The sequence below is a fragment of the Pygocentrus nattereri genome, chromosome 1 (genome assembly GCF_015220715.1).
Source record: "Pygocentrus nattereri isolate fPygNat1 chromosome 1, fPygNat1.pri, whole genome shotgun sequence".
NCBI lineage: Eukaryota > Metazoa > Chordata > Actinopteri > Characiformes > Serrasalmidae > Pygocentrus > Pygocentrus nattereri.
In genome coordinates this window covers 15,816,295-15,841,642 of record NC_051211.1, presented here as the reverse complement: position 1 = coordinate 15,841,642, position 25,348 = coordinate 15,816,295, and the positions used below count along the sequence as shown (strand labels likewise).

Genomic DNA, 25,348 nt, shown 5'->3' with positions numbered 1-25,348 from the left:
CCGACGCCACGCCCACTTTCTCTCGCCGACCCCGCCCGCCGCTCGTGACGTCAGTGGCAGCAGGCTTCGCACGCTCCATTTTGGCTTGAGCCGCTCCAGCAGCATCGAGCGAGCAGCAGAGGGACAGGAGCTGCCGTCCCCCGCACACCGACACGGGCTTGTTCTGTGGACTCCTGCGTCGTTCTTGCAAAAAAGTTTTCGGTTTCGGTTGCTTTTTTCCTTCTCTCTCTTAATTTGGACACGTTGTTTGTTATCCTTTGCTTTCCACCTGCGGACAGATTTCTCCTTTCGGTCCGGAGCAATGGAGAAAATGTCTCGACCTATAAACTCAACTTTCCTACCTCCGACCCATGGCGTGCTCAAATCCCTGCTGGAAAACCCAATGAAACTGCCCTTCCACCACGATGAAGGTAAACACAGCCCCCTCCTTTGCCCGCTTTCGTTCCAAACTGCTTGCATTGTTGTTCTTGGCATTTTGTTTTGCAGTGAGCCGGTTTCTTCCATTCAGTAAGGAAAGAGAGACCTTGTCATCTCTGATGTTGGCGGCTGTTGTCTTTCGCGTTGCATGTCACAGGAGTTCACTGAAATATTTGCTGATCATTTTTCTGTGTCAGATTTCAGTCAGTCGTCCTCTGGTTCTCACCATGTCTCCCAAAGACTGATTCTGTCACGGGAGTCGTAAGACATGATTTAATTGCATTGATTTTATTGCCGCAGCCTAAACTTAAATGCACGAGTTTATTAGATGTAAAATGTTTGAAATAAGCTGTTGGAAAATCGTCTTCAGTTTCTGTTAATAAAGAGCGAACAGCTTTTGTCCATATCGACTTGTTTGTTTGGACTTAAAGTTCTCTGGCTTTTAGCGGCGATTTTACCTGTTGTTGCCTGTAGAGGGCGCAGCCGAGCACAAACGTCTAGGAACCAATTTGGTGGTGACGGTTATTGCTGCATTAGTGGCTTTCTGACTATCTCAGTCACCTGAAATCCCACTTAACTGCGACATCATGATGTGCATTTTAAATATATTCCAGCTTGAGTCACTTAAATGTGGATGACTCCGTTCCAGGTGCAGACACAGTAGAGATGCTTTGGTCTTAGTTGGCACAATAAGTGACACCCCTACTTTGAATTCTGCTTTCAGGTTTTGGCAAAGAGAAGGAGAAAGAGAAGAAGTTGGAGGAAGATGGCGTGGGGGTCAACGCCCCCCAGTCTGCCTTCCTGGGGCCCACCCTGTGGGACAAGACCCTACCGTATGATGGAGACAATTTCCAGCTGGAATACATGGATCTGGAAGAGTTCCTGTCAGAGAACGGCATTCCCGCCAATCCACAGAGTGAGCAGAGCCAACCTGCCGCGCAGCCCCTGCAGCAGAGCCCCCCTCCTCCCCCCACGCCCTCTGTGGTCGACCTCAGTAACCGTGCAACCACCTCCGTACACCCGGGCATGGTCACACAGACCTGCCTACAGAGTCCCAGCAGAGCAGGTAAAAACCACATGAGCACTCGGCAACGCAGAGCTGTGTGACTGTGGTTAAGTGTGATTTACATCGATTACTTCAGAACGGATTCGCAGCACATTCTGCAAAAACACCTGTGGTTTGACAGAACCTTCTCAGCGCATTCTGCAGCAATGCTGTAACTGAGGAATTTATACATTGCCGTCTATGACATGAGCACTTTTCATGCCAAGCGTTTTATTGCCTTAGTTCGCTGCCATGCAAACCTGAAAACTGTAATTAATCTGCTGGTACATATTTATTATGACACTATGACATGAAACTACGCCCAGCCCACCTGGTTCATTTTAACCAGCCCAGCATGAGCTGAAAATTCACTGTGCAAGTATATAATCGATATATTACATATTCTTACCTGCATGAAGCTGCAGGTTTTTATTCCAGCCAAGCAAAAGCACACCTCATGTAACTAAACAGTTGTTTGAGGACTTAAACAAGAATAATTCGGTGTGCTGCTCCTTGATTACAATGAAAACCTGCAGCTGCACCACCACTTTTTTGTCACCCCTGTTTTAGTGAGATATTATCCAGTGATCATTATAAGAATTTTCATTTAAATTGCTCAACCCAACTCTCATAAACTCTCACGACAGCACAGCCAGCAGTCGCTCATTTCTTAGCCTGTCATCAGGAGTTGATATTGTTGGCACAGCTAGGCAAAATCAAACCTTTAAACTGCCGCTCCATGCTTATCATACACCGGCGTTCACGTTTCTCACAGGTTAATACTCAACCAAGATAAGTGTGAGCAATGACTCAGCCTTATTTCTAGTGGGATCCAGCCAGGGTTATCATCTGCATATCAATAAATGGCCTTGCTAGCTTTCTAGCATCGCTGATGAGTCAAATTAACAATCTCAAACAAAAGTTTCTTTCTCTTTGAAAGTTTTTTGTCTTTTTGTATCACCAAGCACAAAGGCTTTATGTTCAACACGGTGTTGAATGATGCTATATGAATTATGCTTATGGTAATGTTGCCAATTTGGTATTAGCCACATAAAAATTCTTAAACAGCATTTAAAATTTGCTGTCTCTCTATATTGCCACCAAACTGAAATACCCTTCATCTGACACCTCTGAAGTAGAGATTCAAAGCTAGTGGACCCCTTAATCTAAATAGTTCTAAATGGCCTTAGTTAGATTTCTAGTCACAGTAGGAATTAGAGTGTGGCCGGTTCCTTTGGATCAATATGGGAAGCTCAGTAAAAAGTCTAAGATGATGAAATGTGAATTGGGCCTTGCATAATAAGCGCACAGCTGCCCTTCTGCCCCCAGGTGTGGGGCTTTTCATTCCCTGCTAGTTTGGCATACATGAGAAATCTCCTGGGTAACAGAAGGGAGATAAGAAACGATAAGAAAAGGCGAACAGGCAGCTTGACCTATTATGTGTAGCTCACAGAACACGTCAGCCAGAACAGATAACGCAGTCAGCGTTTTGATCAGCGAGTTAGCGTGTGCGCTGTGTGGTACCTGTCTAGGGCTGCACGACATGGGCTGTATACCAGCTTGCAGTTACATCACTATGTATTACAATTGCAATATGTTAGAAATGCTTTGGTGATAGACTGGCATGCCGTTTTCTCAGAGTAATAGATTTTATATTTGTTGGGTCTCAGGAATCCTTGGATTGATCCAAACCAACATCTTGTCTATTGGACAGTGTTAACGAGTGAACCACATTCGCGAGGCCTGGGAATGGTTTAGAAATTTCAGTTTGTTAGTTTGTTCCTTAGAAAGTCTGTGTTCCCATCCACATTTAGCCCAACATTTCTTAGGGTTGTCCCCACATGTTCTCATTGTGAGATGATCTCTGGCCTTCTGAGACTAGTCACGGTGCTGACCACTGTTGGAAAACTCATTTGCATTTTGTAACCTTCTGTAATATTGATATCACAAAAAAAACTGTACCTCGATAAAGACTACTAAGCAAAATACCTCACCTGGCTACATCATCCTTTCTTCTGGGAGCTGAGAAGTTAGCAGTGACGTAGACCTGTGGTGGCTTTGGTGGTTAAACAAATTTCAGTAACTGGGACAGAAGATCTAGCCATGGTTTTCTTTCTCTGACACACACCTTTCCCCGGCTCCACACTCTGCTCCAAATGAAGAACATTCTAGAAAGTTAACCTGAGTGATCGCTCATTGCCTCAGCACACACACACACACACACACACACACACACACACACACACACACACGTGTGCTCTTTCACATATACAGGCACGCGTGAGTTTGCACTTACACAGTCACTCTGGCCACAGATTTACACAGCAAAGCGTGGTTTATTAACATACAGTAGCACTCATGCTTCATTCATGTGGGCAAATTGCATTCATGGTCTACAGCAAGGTTGCATTGTGGAAGACAGTGTTGGGTTAATAGCTCTGGCTCAAAGGTTACACCTACTCATAGGTGTAGAAAACTGAAAGTGCTTTCAAATCAAACTTCAGTAAGACGAGCATTCCGTCGCCATCAAAGCAAAACGTTTTATCTCCGAAATGGTAACTTTACAGGACGAGACCAAAACGCTCCTTACTTCGAATGTAAGTTAATGTAATGAGCTTTTTGCTGAGAAATTTTGGATCTGTTATAATTCTTATGTATGTGCATTCATTATAAAATTTCCACATACTGTACAGAGTAGTTGATGGTTTCAAATCATGCCCAAAAAACTTGCTCCGACAGCGACAACATGCTCCTGTGAAGTACAGCGCATTCTGTAGGAAATGATAGTTATGATGTTTGATGTTTCTGGCTTGGCTTGATAGAGCTGTAAATCTGTGTTTAATTCTCCCTGGTGATCTCCCTGATAAACCTCTCTGATTATTTGTGTTGGGATTATGGTTCAATTGCAGCCACAGAAGAGCTTCATGTAAAAATTGAGTGAAATTGGTCTAATATTGCTGTCTAAAAGCATGTGGCTTGATGATACATTTCCCATAGAGTCCTGTGGGAAATGATGGTTATGATGTTCCCTTTGGTTTGATAGCGCTATAAATATGTGTTTGATTCTCTCCAGTGATTCTCTGATCAGACTGACAGTGTTTCTCCTGTTGTGATGAATCTTAAACTCTTTATTAGGGTCAAAGCATGCAGAGCATAGGACCCCATTGTTTTGCTTTTTCTTCTTCTCTTCTTCTTATTCTTTTTCTCCTGATAAACTGTTGTGGAGAAGAGACCGTAAGTCGTAGAGACACCAAACTTGGTGGGTAGGTGTAGTTTGTGTGTACCTCACCAGGCAACAAAAATGACCCCAGTTGGCCAAAGGGGGGCGCTATAGAGCAGCAAAACACGTTTTGCTTCATAACTCCTACACCATGATGGGTAGAGACAAAATTATTTTTGTGCCTGATTCTTTGGGTCAAGCTACACATTTGGACCATTGAGCTCCGCCCACTTAGATTTTGTGCTAATATGCATAATATGGAAAACCTACTTTTGCAAACTAGTCTTATGATTTTCACTCAATCCTCATGGTTCTAGTGTCAAAAAATTAAGGAGAGTCTGAACCTCAAAAATTATCAAAAAAAAAACCTTGACTTTTCTAAACAATATGGCTGCCATATGCTAATTACCCCTTCTGAAAGAGTTCATAATTAATTTAAAACTGTATAAATCCAGAATGCTTCAGCCAGAAACATTGAAACTTGAAAAGCATATTCATGACAAGATTCTGTGGAATCCTGTCAATTTTGGTCGGCGTACGTCATTAGGGGGCGGTGCCATTGCCAATTAACTGTTTCTCAGCATCCGTGCATCTGATTGAGCTGAAACTTGGCAGGTAGCATCTACTAGACAGACTATGAATGAATCTCTAAGGACAATCTGACACTTTGAAATGTATAGCCACCATCCGCCAATCAGCATTCAGCAGGCTTTTGACAGGCTTAACATTGACCAGTCTTCATGAAACTTGAGTGGTGTCTCTATATAACCACTTTCTAACAACCAGTGAAGTTTCAACAGATTTGGTCACTGGGGACATGATTAATAAAAATCTATAAATTTTCACACGTTATTAATATACTATTACTATTTTGACGCAAACTATGTATGAATCTTATGCTGTACATTGTGTCAAACAATTTTACTATTATATATTTATTACAAAAATGCATTTTTTTGGTAATCATTACATGTTTGAAAACCATGCTTTTCAAACTAGTCTCTGGGTTTTTGATCCATATTTTTGACATTTGTGTTGATAATCTTTTGCATGTTATACAAACCTTTGTAGATCAGTATATTGGGTTTAAAGCCCCCTGCTCATTGTTCATGTCAAATGAAGGCCTGTCGATAAAATCTGGCTTCTTTTCAGCCTCTCTGCCTAGAAGCCCCAAACTGCATTAGCCCTTACTCGGCCTATTTAGCTCAAAGAGCATGAGAGCTTCTTGTGCTTATGCGTTCTTGGACCCGCTCATTGCCGCTTGCGGCTGTATTTCTATTTGAGTTTGTGTCTGTGTTTAATGTGGGTGTGTTAGTTTGGACGGTATGCTTACACTCTCTGCGTGTGTGTGTACAGCAGAGATGTTCAAACGTGGCTTCATGTGAGTCTGAGTCTCGAGTCTCTGCAGTGCAAGTTGAGTCTCGAGTCTTTAGTAGAGAATTATAAATTTGTCTGAAGTATTATTTGAATGCTTTGTGCAAAAGTAAAAACCTGTCAAATTCAATGTGACTTTAAATAGCAAGCATTTCATTATAATAGACCCTCAGTGTGAAGGACAAAGCTGAAGTGCTAGATCCTGTAAATGTCAAAACAACTTGAAATGGTCGATTATTCTGTAATTTATATAGGAAGCATGCTAGCTGGCTAATAACATTGATAATCCAGCTAAAGTTTTATTCAGTTTTAAAGGCCTGTGAGCTGTAATGTACTAAAACCTCAGATAAATTAGCTGAGAACTTTAGCTAAGTTAGCTGGGGCGCTAGCTAGCATACTTGCTATCCAAACTACATGCTAGCCATCCGTTTCAGGTCGTGTTGCCTCCTTCCTTTATAGGTGCAGGATGTAACATGTAAGGGGATCTGTTGGCAGGAATATAGTATACAGAGCCATGTTTTCTTTAGTGTATAATGACCTGTAACTAGGAATCATTGTGTTGTCGTTAGCTTGGAATGAGCTCTTCATATCTACATAGCGAATGGGTCCCCATTCAACAGAGGCCATGACGTTTCTGCAGTAGCCCCGAGCACACAAACCAAACCAAACACGGGCTCTAGAGAGAGACTTGCCCATGTTACGTGGAAGAGACGCTGGTTGGAAGACATCTGTGGCTAACCATTTTGGGTTGTGACAAGTTTAATAACCCAAATGTTGACAAATCTAGGATCATACTTATTATTTAAAACAAGAAAAAGCAAGGAAGAGTGAATCCTCATCATCAAAGAACTGAAAACATGAGGACTGCCGTAGTTTCTACTGCCCATGTGAGGGAGGGGTATTCAGTTGTTTGCAATGCAATCTCCAACCTCACTGCTAGATTCTAATAAACACGGCACGTTTAAAACACCACATCCATCAGACTGAGAAACAGGTCCATCAGTTATTTGAAACCGTGTTGAACCTGCCGCCATGGGAAGCTGTGGGAGAACAGCATTTCAGGAATGACTAGCAAGACAGGCAAATTCACACATGAGGCTTGAAACAACAGTTTATTCATTTACAGCTTTAACAGTAGAGGTCCAAATTTAGTTTGTTCATTTTCTCTGGTTGAAATTTGGCGAGTCCAAGTCAGCCTACTTGTGACTCAAGTCAGAGAGGCTGTCTCGACTCTCCATCTCTGGTGTACAGTGCGGTGCAAAAGTCTTATGCCACCTGAGAAAATTATATTTGGCTTTTGATCAGAGGAGTAAGCATTTTTGTTGTTTTAAAACATTAATATCAGCATACATACAAAAAAATATGAATACAGTAAAGTGTGTGTTTATTGCTGGTGTGTTAGCATAACTATTTCCACTTCCAGTGTCTCCCACTTCAGTAGCTTTTTTTGAAAGCAAGACATTTTGGATGCTTTTTATTGTATTTTTGCTTATTTGCATTTATTCAAAATTCAATTCCTGCAGAGCTGAATAGTTTTAAACAGTTTTCTTGGCTGCCTCAGGACTTTTTGCACACTAAAATATGGTTGGTGCCGTAGGTGTGTAATGATAGAACACCAGTTTTTCTGCACGGGATGGAAAATTCACAGTACACTGTGTTCATGCCCCCCAGTTATAAGCAACAATAGCACATGTGTCTGTGTGGATGTACGCGCTGAGTCTGTTTACATTTTTTGCATGTGCTTTTGCATGTGCCTGTCTGTGTCTGGAGGTGTGTGTGGGTGTATGTGTGGGTGTGTGTGTGTGTGTGTGTGTGTGTGTGTGTGTGTGTGTGTGTGTGTGTGTGTGTGTGTGTGTGTGTGTGTGATGGAGGCTGCAGTTTTCAAGCACATTACAGCTCACGTGAAGTGCGGCCTGTCTCCCAGCATCGTGCAGAGCCATGTGACATACACATGCAGCAGCCGTGTGAGGGAGAGCGACAGACAGGGAGATAGTGGAGAGAAAGAAAGGCAAAGCCAGAGGGAGGGGAGGTTTCTGGTGTGACTAGCCTGATCTCTCTCTCCCTCTCTCTCTCTCTCACTCTCCCTCTCTCTCTGGAACACAGTTTGTACTCTCAGTGAAAATCACATTGCTGAAGTTGTGCTCTAGTCACATGCAGACAGCATTGCCACAAACTTCTAAAACCAGAAAAACTACCATCACTGTAATACACAAAACACTGTGTGCTCATGCAGGTGTTTTTGTACCACATGACGTGTTTCCCATACGTACCTGTATGTACTAATAACATGTGCCCATTTACAGTGTCTGTATGTAAGCATTGATGGGTATTGATGGGTGATATGGTGAAATTATTAGTTTGAGAATTTTTTATGATACCTAAATTGTCACGATATTTATGTTTTCTGACATCTGAAATGTTAGAACATACAAAAAAGATCCAGTCGTGCCACAGTCATAAAATATAACCAAACACTTTGAGTACAAATTGGTTTTATTTAACATGTCACAAACTGCACTGCACTAAATCTAGTTCAACTGGACTAATTATGCTCTGCTTGTAATCAAACAGGCAGTTTGCCAGTGCTTAAGTGCTGCCGATGTCCATTATTTTGTTTCTGCGACTGAAAAAAGACACCAAACCAAAAAATATATACATAAACAGAACACACATTGTCACTGCGGAATGCAGCGCATACACTTTTTATTCGTTTTCCCAATCACTCTGCTTCTTCTTACTGGAAGTTGCAGCTTCATTGCTGACGTTCTTCCCAAATAAGCATCAACTTAGCGCTGCTTTATTATTATTATAATTTTTTAAATTACCTACACGTAATAAAAGTGTCTATTTTATGAAAGATAGTGTTTGATAACGTAGCGCTGCAGTGCTGTGAGGACTGAGGTCAGTTAGTCCCAGTCTGTATGGATGCTAGTGTACATTGCTGTGCATGAAAATGTATGTATATGTGTCAGTGTTTGCGTGTGTGTGGTTGGCAGCAGATGGGGAGAGAGTTAAAGGTGGGTAAAGGGTGTGATAGAAAGGGCAGCAGATAACAGAAGAGCTGTTAGTGCAGATAAACTCTAGTTACCTTTTCTCTCCCTCTCTTTCTTTTTCTGTTTTTCTCTCTTTTTCTTCTCTCTCTCTCCCTCTCTCTGTCTCTCTTTCTTCGTCTTCTCCCCTTTTCTCTCTCTATTTCTACTTCTCTTTCTCTGATCATGATTGCCTCCTGAGTTTCATAACTGCTGCAGGTGTTAATTGCGTTGCTCTTTTGTCGCTTTCTTGTATATTTACTTGTGTGAAAGTGTGTGTGTGTGTGTGTGTGTGTGTGCGGCTGGGGCGAGCTGCAGGAGGGTTTTCCCTCCACTGGGAGAGGGGAGGGAGTTTGTGCTCTCGGAAAAGATCGGAATGTTCTACTCACAAACACGTGGAATGAGGAAGGAGAGAGAGCAAGAGAGAGACTGAGACTGAGAGACAGAGGGAGGGGCACACACACACACACACACACACACACACACACATGAATGCACACATTATAGAAATTATTTTCCTGATGGCAAATCCTATTAGGCTGGAGACCATAATTAGTCTGTCCTCTTCAAACTCTTGTTTTTTCTTTTTATCCGTTCTTTCCATCGCTCTGTTTTCTCTTTTCCCTCAAATAAACATCAAAATAAAAGTGGTGGATTATTGTTTGGTAATGCGTTGTTATAATGTGGTAATGTAGCATATGAGGCCAGGGGAGCCTGGCATGTTATTGATCTGGGTCTGATTTCCCAAAATGAATCTCTCTCTGTCTCCCTCTCACACACACACACACACACACACACACACACACACACACACACACACACACACACACACACACACACACACACAGCATTGTGCTTTGCTGGCTTTTTGGATGTTTTCCACTGAACTGTGTCTGTAAACACTGCTGTGCTGCACATAAACCCTAAATTTATCCTTAATAAGACCAAAGGAAACCCCTTTTGCTAATTAAAATTGTCCTTTCATGATAAGGGAAGTACCCGTGTGGTAAATTGTTGTCCAGTATCCTATGTTTTTCATCTGCATATCTGCCAATACCAATGCCAATATGATTCCTTACATAGTTGAAGTTGATGTGTTTCATTTTCACTGTAAACAGCTGCAGACAGTTCTGTTCTGGTTCAGTGTCCTCCAAGAAACTGTGTGAAACATGTCGGCCACATTTTGTGAGAATTAACCCACTAGAAGCGTAACCATACTGCTTCAACTGTTTCTTGAGAAACTCAGCGAAGTGATGCTTCCAGTTTTTAGAAAAGTTATGCAGTTAACAACTAAACACGAAAGTGTGGAATAAGAATGGGTTATTAGGTTCTAGTAGAATAAAAGCACATTTCCATAATTCCTAAAAAGCATCCACAGACCTCTTCAGTGGAGGGGCACGGCGATGGACAATTATGCCACTGCGCTGTGCATATATAGATGCAGTGTATATATAGTCAGAAATATAGGCTTAATGGAATGTTACACTGATGCAACCCACTCGACTTATGTATATTTTACACCTGGGTGCCCACTAAAGTGCAGTTTCCCACCTTGTTTATCACTACATGCCTGAATAACGGCACTATTTACAACCATAATTACTTTTAACTCATTCACCCACTTGTGTCTACACACTTGTTGACTATACACTGTTTCACTCGGTCAGTACACCCTCATTCACTGCACACTCATTCTGTACATCCTCACTTAGCAAACAGTAAACACTTATTTACTGCACACTCATCCACTCATTCACTACATGCTCTTCCACTCATGCAATACATCCTCATCTACTTATTTACTACACCCTTGTCTACTCAATCATTACACACTCCTCCTCATTCTCTACACCCTCATAAATGTATTTAATACACTCTCATTTACTTGTTCACTACACACTCCTCCTCATTCACTCCACCCTCATCCACTTAGTCCACACACCCTTGTCTACTCATCCACTACACACTCGTCCTCTTTCATTTCCCCCTCGTCCATTTATTCACTGCTATCCACGTTCACTACTCTATTTATTAACTTCACATTCATTCACTACACCCTTCTCTACTCATTCACTGCACCCTCATCTTGATTCACTACACCCTTATACACTCATTCAGCTGTGATCCCTGAATCACAGCTACACCTTATTACACCTGCTCACCCGATTCCCCAGACAAGAAACAGCTACACTTTCACTCATCCATTCACTCATTCACCTTCAAACACATTACTGGCCTCTGAAAGAGAGCGGTCAAAGAAAACAGACTGATATAAGCTTCTGAGTGTTTCTGCTTGAGCTGCTCAGGTCAGATTGGTCAAAGAGGAGGTCAGAGCTTTTAATCAGCTTTACAGTCAGGCCATACATGCGCGCACGCACGCACACACACACACACACACACACACACACACAAACTTGCAGCATTGGTTCTTTACTGCTGCATAGATTTTATATTGTATTTATTGCATCCTACTAAATCATTAGCTGTGTGTGTGTGTGTGTGTGTGTGTGTGTGTGTGTGTGTGTGTGTGTGATTTCTCTCAGCGCAGCAGAAAGGAAGTGAGCTCAGGAGAAGAGAATGTTCCTTCAGTCTAAAATAGAAGAAAGACTGTTTGTGTTTATCACGAGATCACGTGACATAAATACACACACAAGTACGCATTTAACTAACACACAGCTGCTGTTACTGCGGTGGGTCCGCTGGGAGCAGGTAGCCATTAGAGCGTAAATTTGCATCCTTTCTGATGTACGACTGCTCTGATAATCACTATGTTTAACAACACACTATAGCTTTGTTTAGGAACAAACAAACATGAGCAAATGCTTGTGTGAGTATCAGCTTTATATGTTATTGGAATTTACCAATTTGATTTGATTTATTTTCATAGGTTGTGTGCACACTCTGCGGGTCTGGCTCAGAACTCACGTGCTCTAGTGCGGCTCGTTAGAACAAGCAAGAACGTGGTCATTTGAACCACGGTGAGCGTCAGGTTAGCACATCGAGACCCTCCAGAAACGTCTATGCAGACCAAAGACAGAATGAACTGTCGTCTCCTCTCTGCAGACCGTCTGCAGCAGTCAAAGCTCTGATGCTGTTTTGAATGCGGCTCAATTATCAGCCGAGATTTCAACGAGCCAGAGGCTTTATCTGCGTTATTAATGAGTTTTTGGTTGTAGCATCTCTAGAATTCAAACTCTAGAGTTCTTGCCAATACGAATTCATATTATTTGTTATTATTTGTTGAAAATATGAGTTTCTGCTGTTTCTTTTCAGTTCAGAAAATCCGAGGGTTGAGAGCTAACAGCCATGTCTGTTAGTAAAGCACTGTTTAACTAAAACTATTGTATGAAATTGAATTATGCATGATAACTATAACATTATATCAGCTGATAGCACTGATTTCTGAATTTTTAGCCCCTTAAAATAAGTGTGTCAGAAAACCTTAAAACACCGCACTTATAAACCTTATTATGCATTATAACGCAAAGAGCTATTAATAACCGTTGTGCTATTAATGGAATAAACTTTGAACATCATATTGCTTGGCAACTGTAGCCTAATAGCCTATGAACTAACTTACATTGCTTGCTGCAATCTTTGTTTATTGTGATTATCAGTAATATAATAAAATAATGCATTAAACTGTTTAGTTAACATCAGCGCATCTCACAATCTGTTTTTTGACATGAAGAATTAGAAAAAATCTTGTTTAACTGTTGTGTTGTCTAGTGTAAATGGTCCCTCCATATTTATTTATTCAGTGTTTATGTAGAAGTGATTCTGAATCGTACCAAAAAATTCCATGATGCGCCGAATCTTTTCAAATCATAATTGAGCTGAATTGTGATGATAGTGTACAGAATGACTAGTGACACACCACTGAATGGAACTTAAAGTGTAGTACGCTGTAAGTCAGCTGGACACTCTCCATGTCCTGCCATGGCTTCCTGCCCACTCAGGAAATTTCCTTCTCTTGGAGTCAGTGAGCCCTGCAGCTTGTCCGAGATTTACAGAGATTTGTGGTGTTCCAATATTAGTTACGACGTAACACACTCACCTTGTGTGCCTTTGACTTCATTTAGCGGCCGTCTCCTTCTTTATTCAGCGCGGCTCAGTTCAGTTCAGCAGTGCTTCACGGGCAAGTTTGTTTATGTTGTTGTCCACGCAGTTAACAATAGATATAAAGAGGGTAATGAAAAAATACAGAAATGATGTAGCAATAGACTATGCACTGTCTCTCTCTCTCTCTCTCTCTCTCTCTCTCTCTCTCGCTCTCTCTCTCTCTCTCTCTCTCTCTCTCTCTCTCTCTCTCTCTCTCTCTCTCTTTCGCTCTCTCTCGCTCTCTCTCTCTGTCTCTGTCTCTCTCTCTCTCTCTCTCTCTCTCTCTTTCGCTCTCTCTCTCTCTCTCTCTCTCTCGCTCTCTCTCTTTCGCTCTCTCTCTGTCTCTCTCTCTCTGTCTCTCTCTCGCTCTCTCTCTCTCTCTGTCTCGCTCTCTCTCACTCACACACACACACACAGAAACGCATCTGCAGAAGTGTGAAGTTTGACTTTAAGAGCTGATCAGCGGATTACGAAGTGTGTGCCCATGATCAGTTACCTTGTAAGTGTGTGTGTGTGTGTGTGTGTATGTGTGTGTGTGTGTGTGAGAGAGAGAGAGAGAGTGCGTGCGCCTGCCCTGCTTTAATAGATCTTAATACAGGAAGAGTTTTAATTAGGCTGTCTGAACCTTCGCTAATGAAGAGCAGAGAGAGAAGCAGAATGGCAGCAAGGTAACGGAGGCGAGCAAGAAACAGACAGACAGATGGAGAGAGACAGATTGGAGAAGAGAGAGATGGTGAGAGAAAGAGAGAATAGAAGAATAGAGAAAGAGAAAGAATGGAAGAGGGAGAAAACGAGAGAGTTATAAAGACAGGTGTACGTATAGAATGGATAGGGAGAGAGAGAGAGACAAAGAGAAACAGAATGGGACTGATGGAGAGGAGGAGAAAGAGTTGTAGAGAAAAAGCAAGAGAAAAAGATAGATAGGGATAGGGAGAGGAAAAGACAGAGCAAGAGAATGGGAGATAGAGACAGAAAGGAGATAGCGAGACTGTGTGAGAGTGAGATGGACAGATGGAAAGGACATGGGGAGAGGGAGAGGGAGAGAGAGATAGCCAGGGGATATATATATAGAGAGAGAGAATGAGAGGCAGCGTGAGAGAATGAATCTCTTGAGAGAATCTCTCTCGCTCTCTAATTCTCTCTCGTCCTGCAGTTGACCTGTATGCCACTTGTGTCAAATCACTTACTCTTTGTTACACAACTGAGTTCAGGAGAGCAGGAGCACATGTCCAGACTGACTGTCTAAAATTTACATTGTTACAGTTGTTTTTTTTTTTCTCTCTCCCAGTTTGGCTGATAAACAACACTGATTAGGTGACCACTATGTGTATGCAGCTTGTGTGCAGGCTTACTGTGTGTAGCTGCATAGTGAGCACACTGTGGTCTGTATGGTGAACTGCGAGAGACAGTGACAAGTACGGATCATTTTATGGCTCCATGTGCCATCGGGTGGTGTAAAGGTGCAACTGCGGGTCCATTATTTTTGTAGCTCCACTGCAGTTGAAGGTTCATTGATTTCTACCTCAACAGAAGGACATTACATCCGTTTGGGCATTTTATTTTATTGTCATACACCAGTGATTTCCTTTATAATTTGATTAATTAAGTACAGTAAATAAAAAAAAATTGTAAAATAAAAGACTATTTTGTAAACCTTCAAAAGAGATCAGCCTAAAAGCAAGGCGTATGCTTCAACCCACAATGATTACTATTGCATGTTTACTATTGATTACAGAATAATTGCTCTAGTAATATTTACTAGTTGGCCTACAATAATTTTCATTAGTGATGACCATTAGCATATTTATAGGAGGAACTATGCCAGTGCAATTCTCAGGGCTCTAGAGGGCAGTATTACTAACAAGAGTAACACAGGATTATGGATTATGAACAGTAAGGCCAGAGAAGGTAGAGAACCAGTTTGCGATATTGTGAATGTTCAGAATAAAACTTTTTCTTCTACCTCTTTCTCTCTCTCAGTTCTCCCATCTACCCGGAACACACCCAGTCCGATTGACCCAGAGACGATTCAGGTTCCAGTGAGCTATGAGCCAGACCCAGCAGACCTTGCATTGTCCAGTGTCCCAGGACAGGAAATATTTGACCCACGCAAACGCAAATTCACAGCAGAAGAGCTCAAGCCTCAACCCATGATCAAAAAAGCACGCAAAGTCTTCATCCCAGATGACATGAAGGTGCGTCTGCCCTCCTCTTCATTACTCACTCGCTTCTAGTGGTCTATGTATTGTGAATTTTTGAGGATGTAAATGGCAGCTGACGTTTTCGTATGTTTTATGGCCTATTCAAGTCCAAATGTTTACGTTTTTATGATGGTATGTCTTATACTGTTTTTTTGTAATGACAGTTTCTAACCATAGAGCCACTCTTGGCTTTATATTTTTGGGTGGTGGTCCACTCTCAATCTAGAAGTGACACTGATATGTGTAAGACACCCAGCAGCTAAATTGCACCTGATACACTTTTACCACCACCACACAAACTACCATGTCAGTGTCACCCGCTATGCTGGGAATGATATAATATCTGGCCAACGGTGGTCCTATGATAGAGGTAGAGGGTGGGAGCAAATTGTGCATCAACAGATGGGCTAAAGTTGTAACTGTACACCTATAATGTAGATGGACCTCACAGCGTGGCCGTTAAGTGGCAGTACAAAGCAGGGGGTTCTAGTTGTAGATAGTGGGTGTATGTTGCAATATTGAACAGTCTGAAGAACTAATGGAATAGTTGTGCTTTAAATGAATAATCGTGGAATCAAATATTCATGTTCAGCGTCCAACAACATTATCTCAATATCTCTCATTTAAAGCACCAAGCAGAAAACCCTGAGCCAGCAGCACAGCCTGAGCAGCAGCAGTTCTTAGTTTGCTAGCAGAGATTTTTTTGTGTGTGCACAGCTACTGGGTCTGCATAGAAAATGCTTGAATATTTCACAGATGGGGCTGCTGACTGGGTGAGGTGACAAATGGAATTGAGTGTGCTGTGGGGTTTAGTGTGACGACTGATTTGATTAATTCATGCTAGCAGTAAAGATGCTGAAGCAGAGAAGCAAAGTTTTTATGTAACAGTTGTATGTAACAATCCCTAAAATTATATATATATATATATATACACTGAAAATTCTACACTTTACAAAATAAATTCAACCCAACACCCAACATTCAATACCAATATATATATATATATATATATATATATATATATGCAGTGTAGATGTTGCAGTGTTGGGTTGAGTTTCAGTTTATGTTGTAAAGGGTACATTTGTATTAAAGCTGTAGGCTGTGTACAGTGCAGGGTTCAGCAGTCTGGCTTATGTGGTAGTGGTTGGATTATTTTATTTAGGCGGGCGGGAGGGGGGGGGTACTGTGCAGGCATTAGAGCTCAGTTATGTAACCAGGCTGATTCTGTTCAGATTTAAACAGAGAGATGGGGAGATTGAGATGGAGGGAGAGAGAGAGAGAGAGACTGTACAGATACAAAGTCATGGCTCCATTCCAGATGTGTGTGGGGCAGGACAGGGCGGGGTACTGTTAGGGCAAAGGCCAAATGCACAAGCTGGAACAAATGTTTTCAAAATACTGAGAATGAGTAAAAGGCTGGTACAGTTATGAAACTCTGACCTGCAGTGGGCATAGGCAGTGTGTGTGTGTGTGTGTCAGCATGTGTGTGCGCGTGTGTGTGTTTCTTTGGCTAGTACTCACACACTCTCTTCACCCTAATGTGTTCTCAATTCCGAGCTTAGCATATGTCATCAAATCAACAAGTCAACAAATCACCAGTAGCAACCACGCCTCTGTTTTAATAATTAGTTCTTGAACTATAATATTGGCCATAAGGCTCCCTGTGTCAAGAAGGTAGATGCGTCATGGATGTGTATCGCTCATATCATAAACATTATCTGGCTAGCTTATTGCTAACCATCCTTGCTTTCATGTATACGTTTATGTTTTTCCCTGCTTTGTAGCTCAAACTCAAGTCAAGCTTTGACTACCCACCTTTGTGCCGAGTCCAGCGTAGTTGTGGGCATGCAGCTTGCTTGGGCAGTATAAGCTTCCGTGCTGATTACTTTTTAGCATCATTAGTGCTGAAGAACAAGTAAAGAAGCACATTTCCTGGTTGACCATCTTTATATCTGGAGTAGTGCAGGTGTTTAAGCGCTGACCCTGTTGTCGGTCGATCATGAGTTCAGTTCCCTAAGGTTTTGGAAGTCCAACAGAGGTGGGTAGGGAAAATGGCATTCCCTCTGCCTCTGCCACTTAGCTTTCACTCTTCCAGCTTGGTAGCATCATGTGATATAGGGAGACCTAGCTATGTGGGAACTGGCATTGACTAAATTGAGAAGAAAACTGACTTAACTGAGAAAAGCTGTATTGTGGAGCGGAAAATGAACTAAATTAGATTTTTGTGAATCATCGCCTTAAAACTGAACTGTGAATGTCTCCTTAACACTCTGCTCTGTTTTCCTCTGTGCTGCAGGATGATAAATACTGGGCGCGGCGCAGAAAGAACAACGTGGCAGCGAAGCGTTCACGGGACGCGCGGAGGCTGAAGGAGAATCAGATCGCCATCCGGGCCGCCTTCCTGGAGAAGGAGAACGCCGCCCTCAGACAGGAGGTGGCCGACCTACGCAAGGAACTGGGACGCTGCAAGAACGTTGTGGCCAAATACGAGGCGCGGCATGGGGCACTGTGAACCGACCCCTCACTCCCCAAAAAAACGTCCCGCAAAAACCCCAAAACCCCAAAACCAACCTGTTCCAAGGACTTCTGCGTGCCCAGTTTAAGGCACCAGCCCTCCACCTCTGTCTCTCTCTTTCTCTCTCTCTCTTTCTCTCTTTGAACCTTGTTTGAATTCCCTCATATTGTTGTTTTAGTTCTTTTTATTTCCCCCCACCGCTCTGTCTCGTTACGTGTGTGTGTGTGTGTGTGTGTGTGTGTGTGTGTGTGTATGTATGTGTGTGACAGGCTTAGGGGAAGTATCTCTTAGTCCTTTTTTTCCCCTCGTTCATTCCTGCACTCGCTGATAGTTTATTTTATTGGAAGTGATGCTGTACGGTTGCTTTTCCTTTTTTCTTAACCGTTTTATACGTATAGTATGGAGTACCACGCTTAGTCCTGCCATACCTGTCTCTCTTTCTTTTTTCTTTCTTTCTTTCTTTCTTTCTCTCAGTCTTTTTCCCCTTCATGCTCAGATCAGCATTGTATTGACTTTGGTTTGTATTGTTTTTGTGTTGTATTTTAGTTGGGTAGTGAAATTTTATTGTCAGAACTCAACATTGTCTCTCTCTCTCTCTCTCTCTCTCTCTCTCTCTTTTTTCCTTTCTCTCCGTGCAGTACACATAAATAACACTAGGCCCTCCTCTTCTCACTGTTCATTTCTCATCTGTTTTGTTTGGATCCGATACCTAATTTCAGTTATCCTGATCTTGACACCAGCATTCTTTTTATTTCTCTACTTTTTTTTTTAATTCACCGGCCAATCACAGAGCAATAACTCATACTCAAGAGCATGTTTAGGAGAAAGGATGAGAATGCTGACTTGTCCTCCTTCTGACGCATTGTTTGTTTTCCGTCATTTTCATAGCAGAGGTGTTGGTGAGACAGGTAACGTTTTTTTTGAACGGTTCTTATGTGTGCATGTGTTTGTGTGTGCGCGTGTGTGTGCGTATGTAGAGGGGGGACCGATTTTTCTCTACGGCTGCTTTTGGGGGAGAGTCCACCCACACACGTTAAAACCTGGTTGCCAAATTGTTGGGTGGAATGTTTTTTTTGTTAAACTGAGCATTGTGGCATCGAGGCCACAACTATAATACATGTCAGAGTCTCTCTCTCTTCTTCTCTCCCAATGTCTCTCTATCTCTCCTAACAACCTGCACTAAAGCGTCTTTCACAATCTGATCTGGTGCAATGTCTCTACCTTCATTACTAGAATCTGCCTGATCTATTTATGGATATATTTTTGTTTTTCTTTTTTGTTTTTCTTTTTTTGAATGGAAGAACTATTTTGAAAATATTCAACCATTAATTGCTATTATTCTTATTAGAGCTGTTGATATTATCGTTGTCTGTATTGTAATTATCCTTTTTTTTTTTTTTTTTCTTTTGATGGATTTCTCTGCATGATCTCTGCTTCAGAACAGCAACCTCAAGCTAATTGTAAATGTTTTATTTTCCCACAATGACCCTTTGTTGTTTTTTTTTTTTTCCCTTCTTCTTTTCTATGTTTTGGTCGTTTTTCTGGAGCTCGATTTTAGGAGGGTTTTTTTAACTCATCACATACAGATCTATGTAGTCTTTTTGTAGCTTTACCTTTAGCCCTCTTTCTCTCAGATGGCTGTTTGAATGTATTGAATGTATAAGGTGTTTTTAAAAAGAGGCGCCAGTATGATGGTGTTGTCTATAATACTATGGTTAACTCAATCAGTTTGTTTACTACAGACCAAAACATGCAACACACACACACACACACACACACACACGTAAAAAAGATATATTGGTTAAACAGAGATGTAATGTTTATATGAAACTATTCTAGAGTCTAGGTTCTTTTTGTACAGTATTTTTCTTATACTGGCTATGTATTTTCAAGGCACAACAGATTCAGAATATTATAATAGAAAATAAACAGAATATATATATATGAGTCAAAGTCTATATATATATATAAAAATATATATATATATAATTATATAACTGTTCTTCAAGGTCAAATGAGATAGCGTTTTGATAAGTTCTCCTATATCTTCGCGAGTTCTGCTAAGAATCAAAGCGATCCAGGTGTTGTTTTAAACTTTCTCGGAGTATGAGTGCTGACCTAAGGTTGGTCTTTTGCGGATCACGGACAGCACTTGAGCTCTAAGACCAGGGCCAGCGTGTATTATGCTTCTCACAACATCTGAGTGCTTTTCTCTGAAGTGAGTCGCATTCGTTTCGGATGTGAGCGTCTAAACCTGATGCTGGATTAGCACTCTGTAGAACTAAAGGTGCCAGAAAGGGATATTTGGAGGCTCAGAAGAACCACTTTTGGTTGCCTAAAGAACGTTGCAGTTGAATGACTTGGGGATTTGTCTGACCACTATTGTGACTGTGATTTAAATTATGATCATTTTCTATAAATTAAGGTCCAGGCCTGTTGTTTCGGCCAAGATGACCAGCAGTTTTCCTGCCTTGAGGCTTGAATGCTGGGCATAGTGTGTGTGGTTGTGATTGTGCTGTCATGTATACACATGAACTCAGGGGTGATTGGTTGCTTTTGGTCTAACTCATCGACAAGCAGTTTATAAGCTTTTGTTATTAGGTCAGATTTCCCCAATATAAACTTAATGACATTGACTGTACAGGCTATATTTTAAATGGCAGCTCTTGCAGTTTGAAACCTGCTCTTTTTGAAATTGCAATTTATATGTAAAAATGATTAATCAATCAACTCTAGAACCAATGATTGAAACATTTTTTAGGAAAGCAAAAGTGGTTCTTCTATGGCAGAATTTCCCAAACTGGTCCTCAGGATCCCCCCAGGTGGACCACATTTTTGCTCCAACACAACTCGTAACACCTAGTTATAAAAGAAAAATGTGGACCATCTAGGGATCCAAGCTGGGACTCCCTGTTCTACAGCATTGCTCCATAAAAACCCTTTTGGCACCTTTACTTTTAAGGCATGTTCCTGTATCCTGATTAAGCCTAATCCTGCACTAAAAAGGACTTTCAATAATAAAACACCTTTGGCTTTGCTTTTTAGTCCATGTCTAGGCTTAATTAGTCCATGAACCAGAAATTGGCAGTGTATCTTGAGGTGCCTGATACAGTGATGGCCCAGAACTGTGACGTGATGTTTGGGCATTAAAGACTTACACTCCTCGTTCTCTTCCTCGTACGGAAGTTAGCCTATAGTTTCCTTTTTCCTCTTCGTGGAACTGCAGTGCATAGGGTTTTCACAACCATCCATATCTTTCTCTCTCTCTCACACAGCGAAACACCTTCCCTTCTGCCATTGAATGAAAGAGGTGCTCGTTGCGGTAGAGTTATACGTCTTTAGCTTTGGCCTTGGCTCAGTTTCTAGTTGCCATAGGAAGCTAGAGCTATTTTTCGTTCTTCTGCCGGTCATTGGAGATAGGATGTCTGTCGCTGAATGTCGTGTCCCGTGTTGTCAGTGGAATCGTTCTTTATAGTAGTTGCTATGAAGGGGGGTGAGGAGGTAGTTAAGTGAAAAATCTTCCCAAATCTAAAAAATCAGCCAGATTGTTTGGTATGATAAGTTTTCTAACTTAGGTTGCACGGCTAAATACAGCACTTTCATTGTCTATTTTTATAGATTACAGTATGTCAAATGGCATCAGGAAGTCTAACCACTCAACACATTTTTATGCATTAAAACTTGCACTGCGCTGTAAGCTTCAATACTTCTGTGAAAAACTAAACAGGCCAAGTTCAGAACTCCAAACATTTCTCGGCTGATCGATTAAATTTGTAAGTTAGTAAGTTAGTATGCACTATAGTGATTCCACTTATTTTTTAATTTAGAATGATGCACTGCCTCTCCCCTACTCACCCCTCCGTCATCACTGATCTGAGACCAGTGTTGGGGTCAGTGGGATTCAGAGGAGTTTGTGTTTAAGCATCGCATCTATGGGTGACCCCAATAAGGCTAGCGTAGTCAGAGGGTCTACCTGTCTTAGTTCTGGCCAAAGTTAAGCTGTGCACAACCTTAGATTTGTGAGGTTTTCTTTTCATTTTTTCTAGAATTGGTAGAATATGTTTATTTTTTTATGTCCTTATTGTCATTGTCATTTTCTGTACTCCTTTTTTGTTTGTGTATGTCAGAAATGGGTTGACTGAGCTTTATGCAAAGGCTAGTGTGTGAGTGAGAGAGTTTGTGTGTGTGTGTGTGTACGACGCCCTAGCTGTGTGAAAGCTATCTGTGTACAGTCTGTATAAAATAAAAATAAACCCAGGAATAAGCCAATACAAACTCTTGTCAAGCCCCCATTTAGTTTCTATAGAGTACAGGGGACATCTATCCATAATGCAGAATTTTAGTAACATGCACTATATGGACAAAAGTATCGGGACAACCCTCCTAATTATTGAGTTCAGGTGTTTAAGCCATGCCCATTGTTAACAGGTCGATAAAATTAAGCACATAGCCATGCAGTCTCCACCCCACAGCACCAGTAGTTTGTACATATTCTGTGGAGTGATGAATCATGTTCCTCTATCTGGCTGTCTGATTTGACAGGCTTGAGTTTTGATGAATGCCAGGAAAATGTTAACTGTCTGACTTCAGTGTTCCAGCTATAACGTTTGGTGGAGGAAGGATAATGCTATGGGTTATTTATCAGGGCTTGGCCTAGACCCTTTAGTTACAGTGAAGGGAAACCTCAACCCCATCAACACCTTTGGGATCAACTAGAATGGTCATTGTGAGCCAGGCCCTCTTGTCCAGCATCAGTGTTTGACCTCACAAATGCTCATCTGAATGAATGAGTAAAAATTCCCACAGACACTAATAAAATCTACTAGAAAGCTTCCCAGAAGAGTCGAAGCTGTTATAGCTGCAAAAATCCATATTAATGCCTATGGATTTAGAATGGGATGTCAGAAAAGCTCCTCTAGGTGTAATAGGTAGGTGCCCCAATACTTTTGTCCATATAGTGCATTTGTAACTTTTGAAATCAGTAGAAATGCCTATACCCTGATTACATCATGAATGTGTTTCTTCAGATGATGGGATGGTGTTCTGGACACAGTTTTAAATAATCACCAGTAAATTCTGTGAGAGAGGCTTTCATGCTCAGACTAACCTTAATGTTTGAAAAAATAGCACAGTTGAGAAGCAGAAGGCAAATGCCATGAACACAGTGAATGAGTTAGAAAATGAGCAACTACAATATTTAGGGGGGTTTAAAACTGTAGAATAAGGCAAGTTAATAGTTTTTATGGCTGCTTATGTTTTAGGTCTAAGGATGTTTTCACATAAGACCATGAGTTTCCAGGAATGCTCATTGGATTTGAATTCTTTTCTCCATCAAACTGTGCAAAATGATCCATTTTGGGGACATGTATTCCAAATGATTTTGGATCCTGCAGGTGCATGATTTCGGTCTTGCAGATGCACTTCAAGCTAGCTTAGCATGTCTCAATGCACCAGTAATCTCTTCAGGACTCTTTCAGGGCTTGTTTGAGCTTCACATTTTGCCGTTTGGAGGCCTGAATGTTCCAGGGTTTTTGGGAACATGTCCTTAGCCTAGCTTAGACGTTAGCATAAGCATTAGCGCTCTCAGGGTAGGAACACCAGTAAGATTTCAGGAACAGTGGTGCACCCCTGCCCCCACCCCCTTTTTCTGCATCCCTAAACCTTACTACCTCACTCACGAATAGAAGCAACATCTATAATTCTGAGTCTATTGCAGTGCCTTGAACTACACAGGCTGTTTCCACAGTCACTCATTCCCTCTCTTTCCCTTCATTTCTATCAACTCTTCATCGCACATTGCATAGACCTACACAGTAAGGGCTCCCTTTCTCCCTTCAGGTATCCGCTCACTGCGGCCCAGTCCCAAATTGCACACTTCGCCCTTCCCTAAACCCTCCTTCCAGACTTGAGATGACCCCAGATATGATGGACAACATTCAGCAGACAATAAGGTATAGTGAGGGTCATGACTGACTTTCTAATGGTATCTGAAGTTTGAAGGAAGTTTTAAGGAAAGGCCTAGGTAATGGTGGAGTTGGACCACATTATTACTATGGTTATTATTTTTTTTATTCAATCACTGCAGTAGGCTTGTTACCGCTGTATTGATGGCAACACCAAAAGACTGTTTAAAGGAGAGAAGGTGGAAATCATTTTGAGGTGTGTTTTAATCTTGTGTGTCAGAAGCATAAACCTTGATGTCTTTATGCTCCTGTGTGCCTGACTTCCTCCTGTTGTCTCACTGTAATTTCAGTGTGTCTAATAAATTCCTCTAAGTTCCTCTCACAGGCTCTGACCCTCCTTTTTTCCCCCCAGTGGCATGAGAAGCTAGTCACTGAAATGTGCTCAAGTCACTTTTGGAGGCAGTTTGAGACGCACAAATGTTTTTGCATAGAGGTACAGAGAAATGGTTTATGGGTAAAAATAAATAACATTTATCTACAGACAGATTTTCATACATGTAGCAGCTTAAAGTGCTTTACAATGAAATAGCAATTAAAAAAAAAAAGAAGAGGAACGTGCAAGATATGAATAATTATAAAAATGAATAAAATCATGGACAAAAAAGAATCATAAATTAGTTTCATTGTTAATTTAGGTAAAAGCTAAATTACAAACCTCAACTCCAAAAATGCTAATTAAAAACAGAAATTAGTGGTTAATATATTCCGTACCTCTATACCCCTATTAAATTAAAAACAGATTCAATATTTAATGTTTTATCTCATGAACATTTTTGTCGATGTGTGCCGATTCTAAATTTGATGCCTAAAACTTACTTCCACACACTACACTATGACAGACATTGGCTTTCGAACTTTATGCTGGTAACAATGTGAAAGTTTGACTCATCGGACAACAGTACACATTTCCACAGAGCATCAGTGCATTTCAGATGAGCTCAGGCCCAGAGAAGTTGGCGTTGTTTCTGGATGTTGTTAACATATGGCTTCCGCTGTTCACAGTACAGTCTTAACATGCTCTGTGGACAAAGCGACGAATACTGTTTATTAACAGCGGTTTATCAAAGTATTTCCAAGCCCATATGGTTTTTAATGCAGTGCTAACTAAGGGATCAAATAACACAGGCATTCAGTTGTGGTTTTTGCCCTTTTGGTACACAAATTTCTTCAGACTCCCTAAATCATTTGACGATGTTATGCACCATAGTGTGTGCAAAATCTAAAATCCTTGTAATCACTCATTGAGGAACTCTGTTTCTAAAGTGTTGGATTATTTGCTGATGCATTTTTTGGCAAAATGGCGAGCCTCGATCCATCCTAGCTTACAAAGGGTTAGGGTTAGGGTTAATCTTTCCTGAATGCTCCTTTTATATCCAATCATGAGTGAATCACCAGTTTAAGCTGTTTTTTGCTGCACACTGTTCAAGTCAATTTACAAATCACTGCTTTCTGCTCCATATGCATTTCACATACTGTCCCATCT

The 25,348-nt window shown here is 41.3% G+C and overlaps 1 protein-coding gene across 1 annotated transcript; it reads left to right on the top strand.

Annotated features, from left to right (window-relative positions):
- Positions 1 to 98: 98 nt before the first annotated feature.
- hlfa (HLF transcription factor, PAR bZIP family member a) lies at positions 99 to 24,187 on the top strand. Its single transcript, XM_017708105.2, has 4 exons — positions 99 to 410; positions 1,142 to 1,483; positions 15,167 to 15,381; positions 17,684 to 24,187. Exons 1-4 carry the CDS (start codon positions 302 to 304, stop codon positions 17,897 to 17,899), a joined length of 882 nt encoding a protein of 293 aa, XP_017563594.1. The 5' UTR covers positions 99 to 301; the 3' UTR covers positions 17,900 to 24,187.
- The last annotated feature ends 1,161 nt before the right edge of the window (positions 24,188 to 25,348 follow it).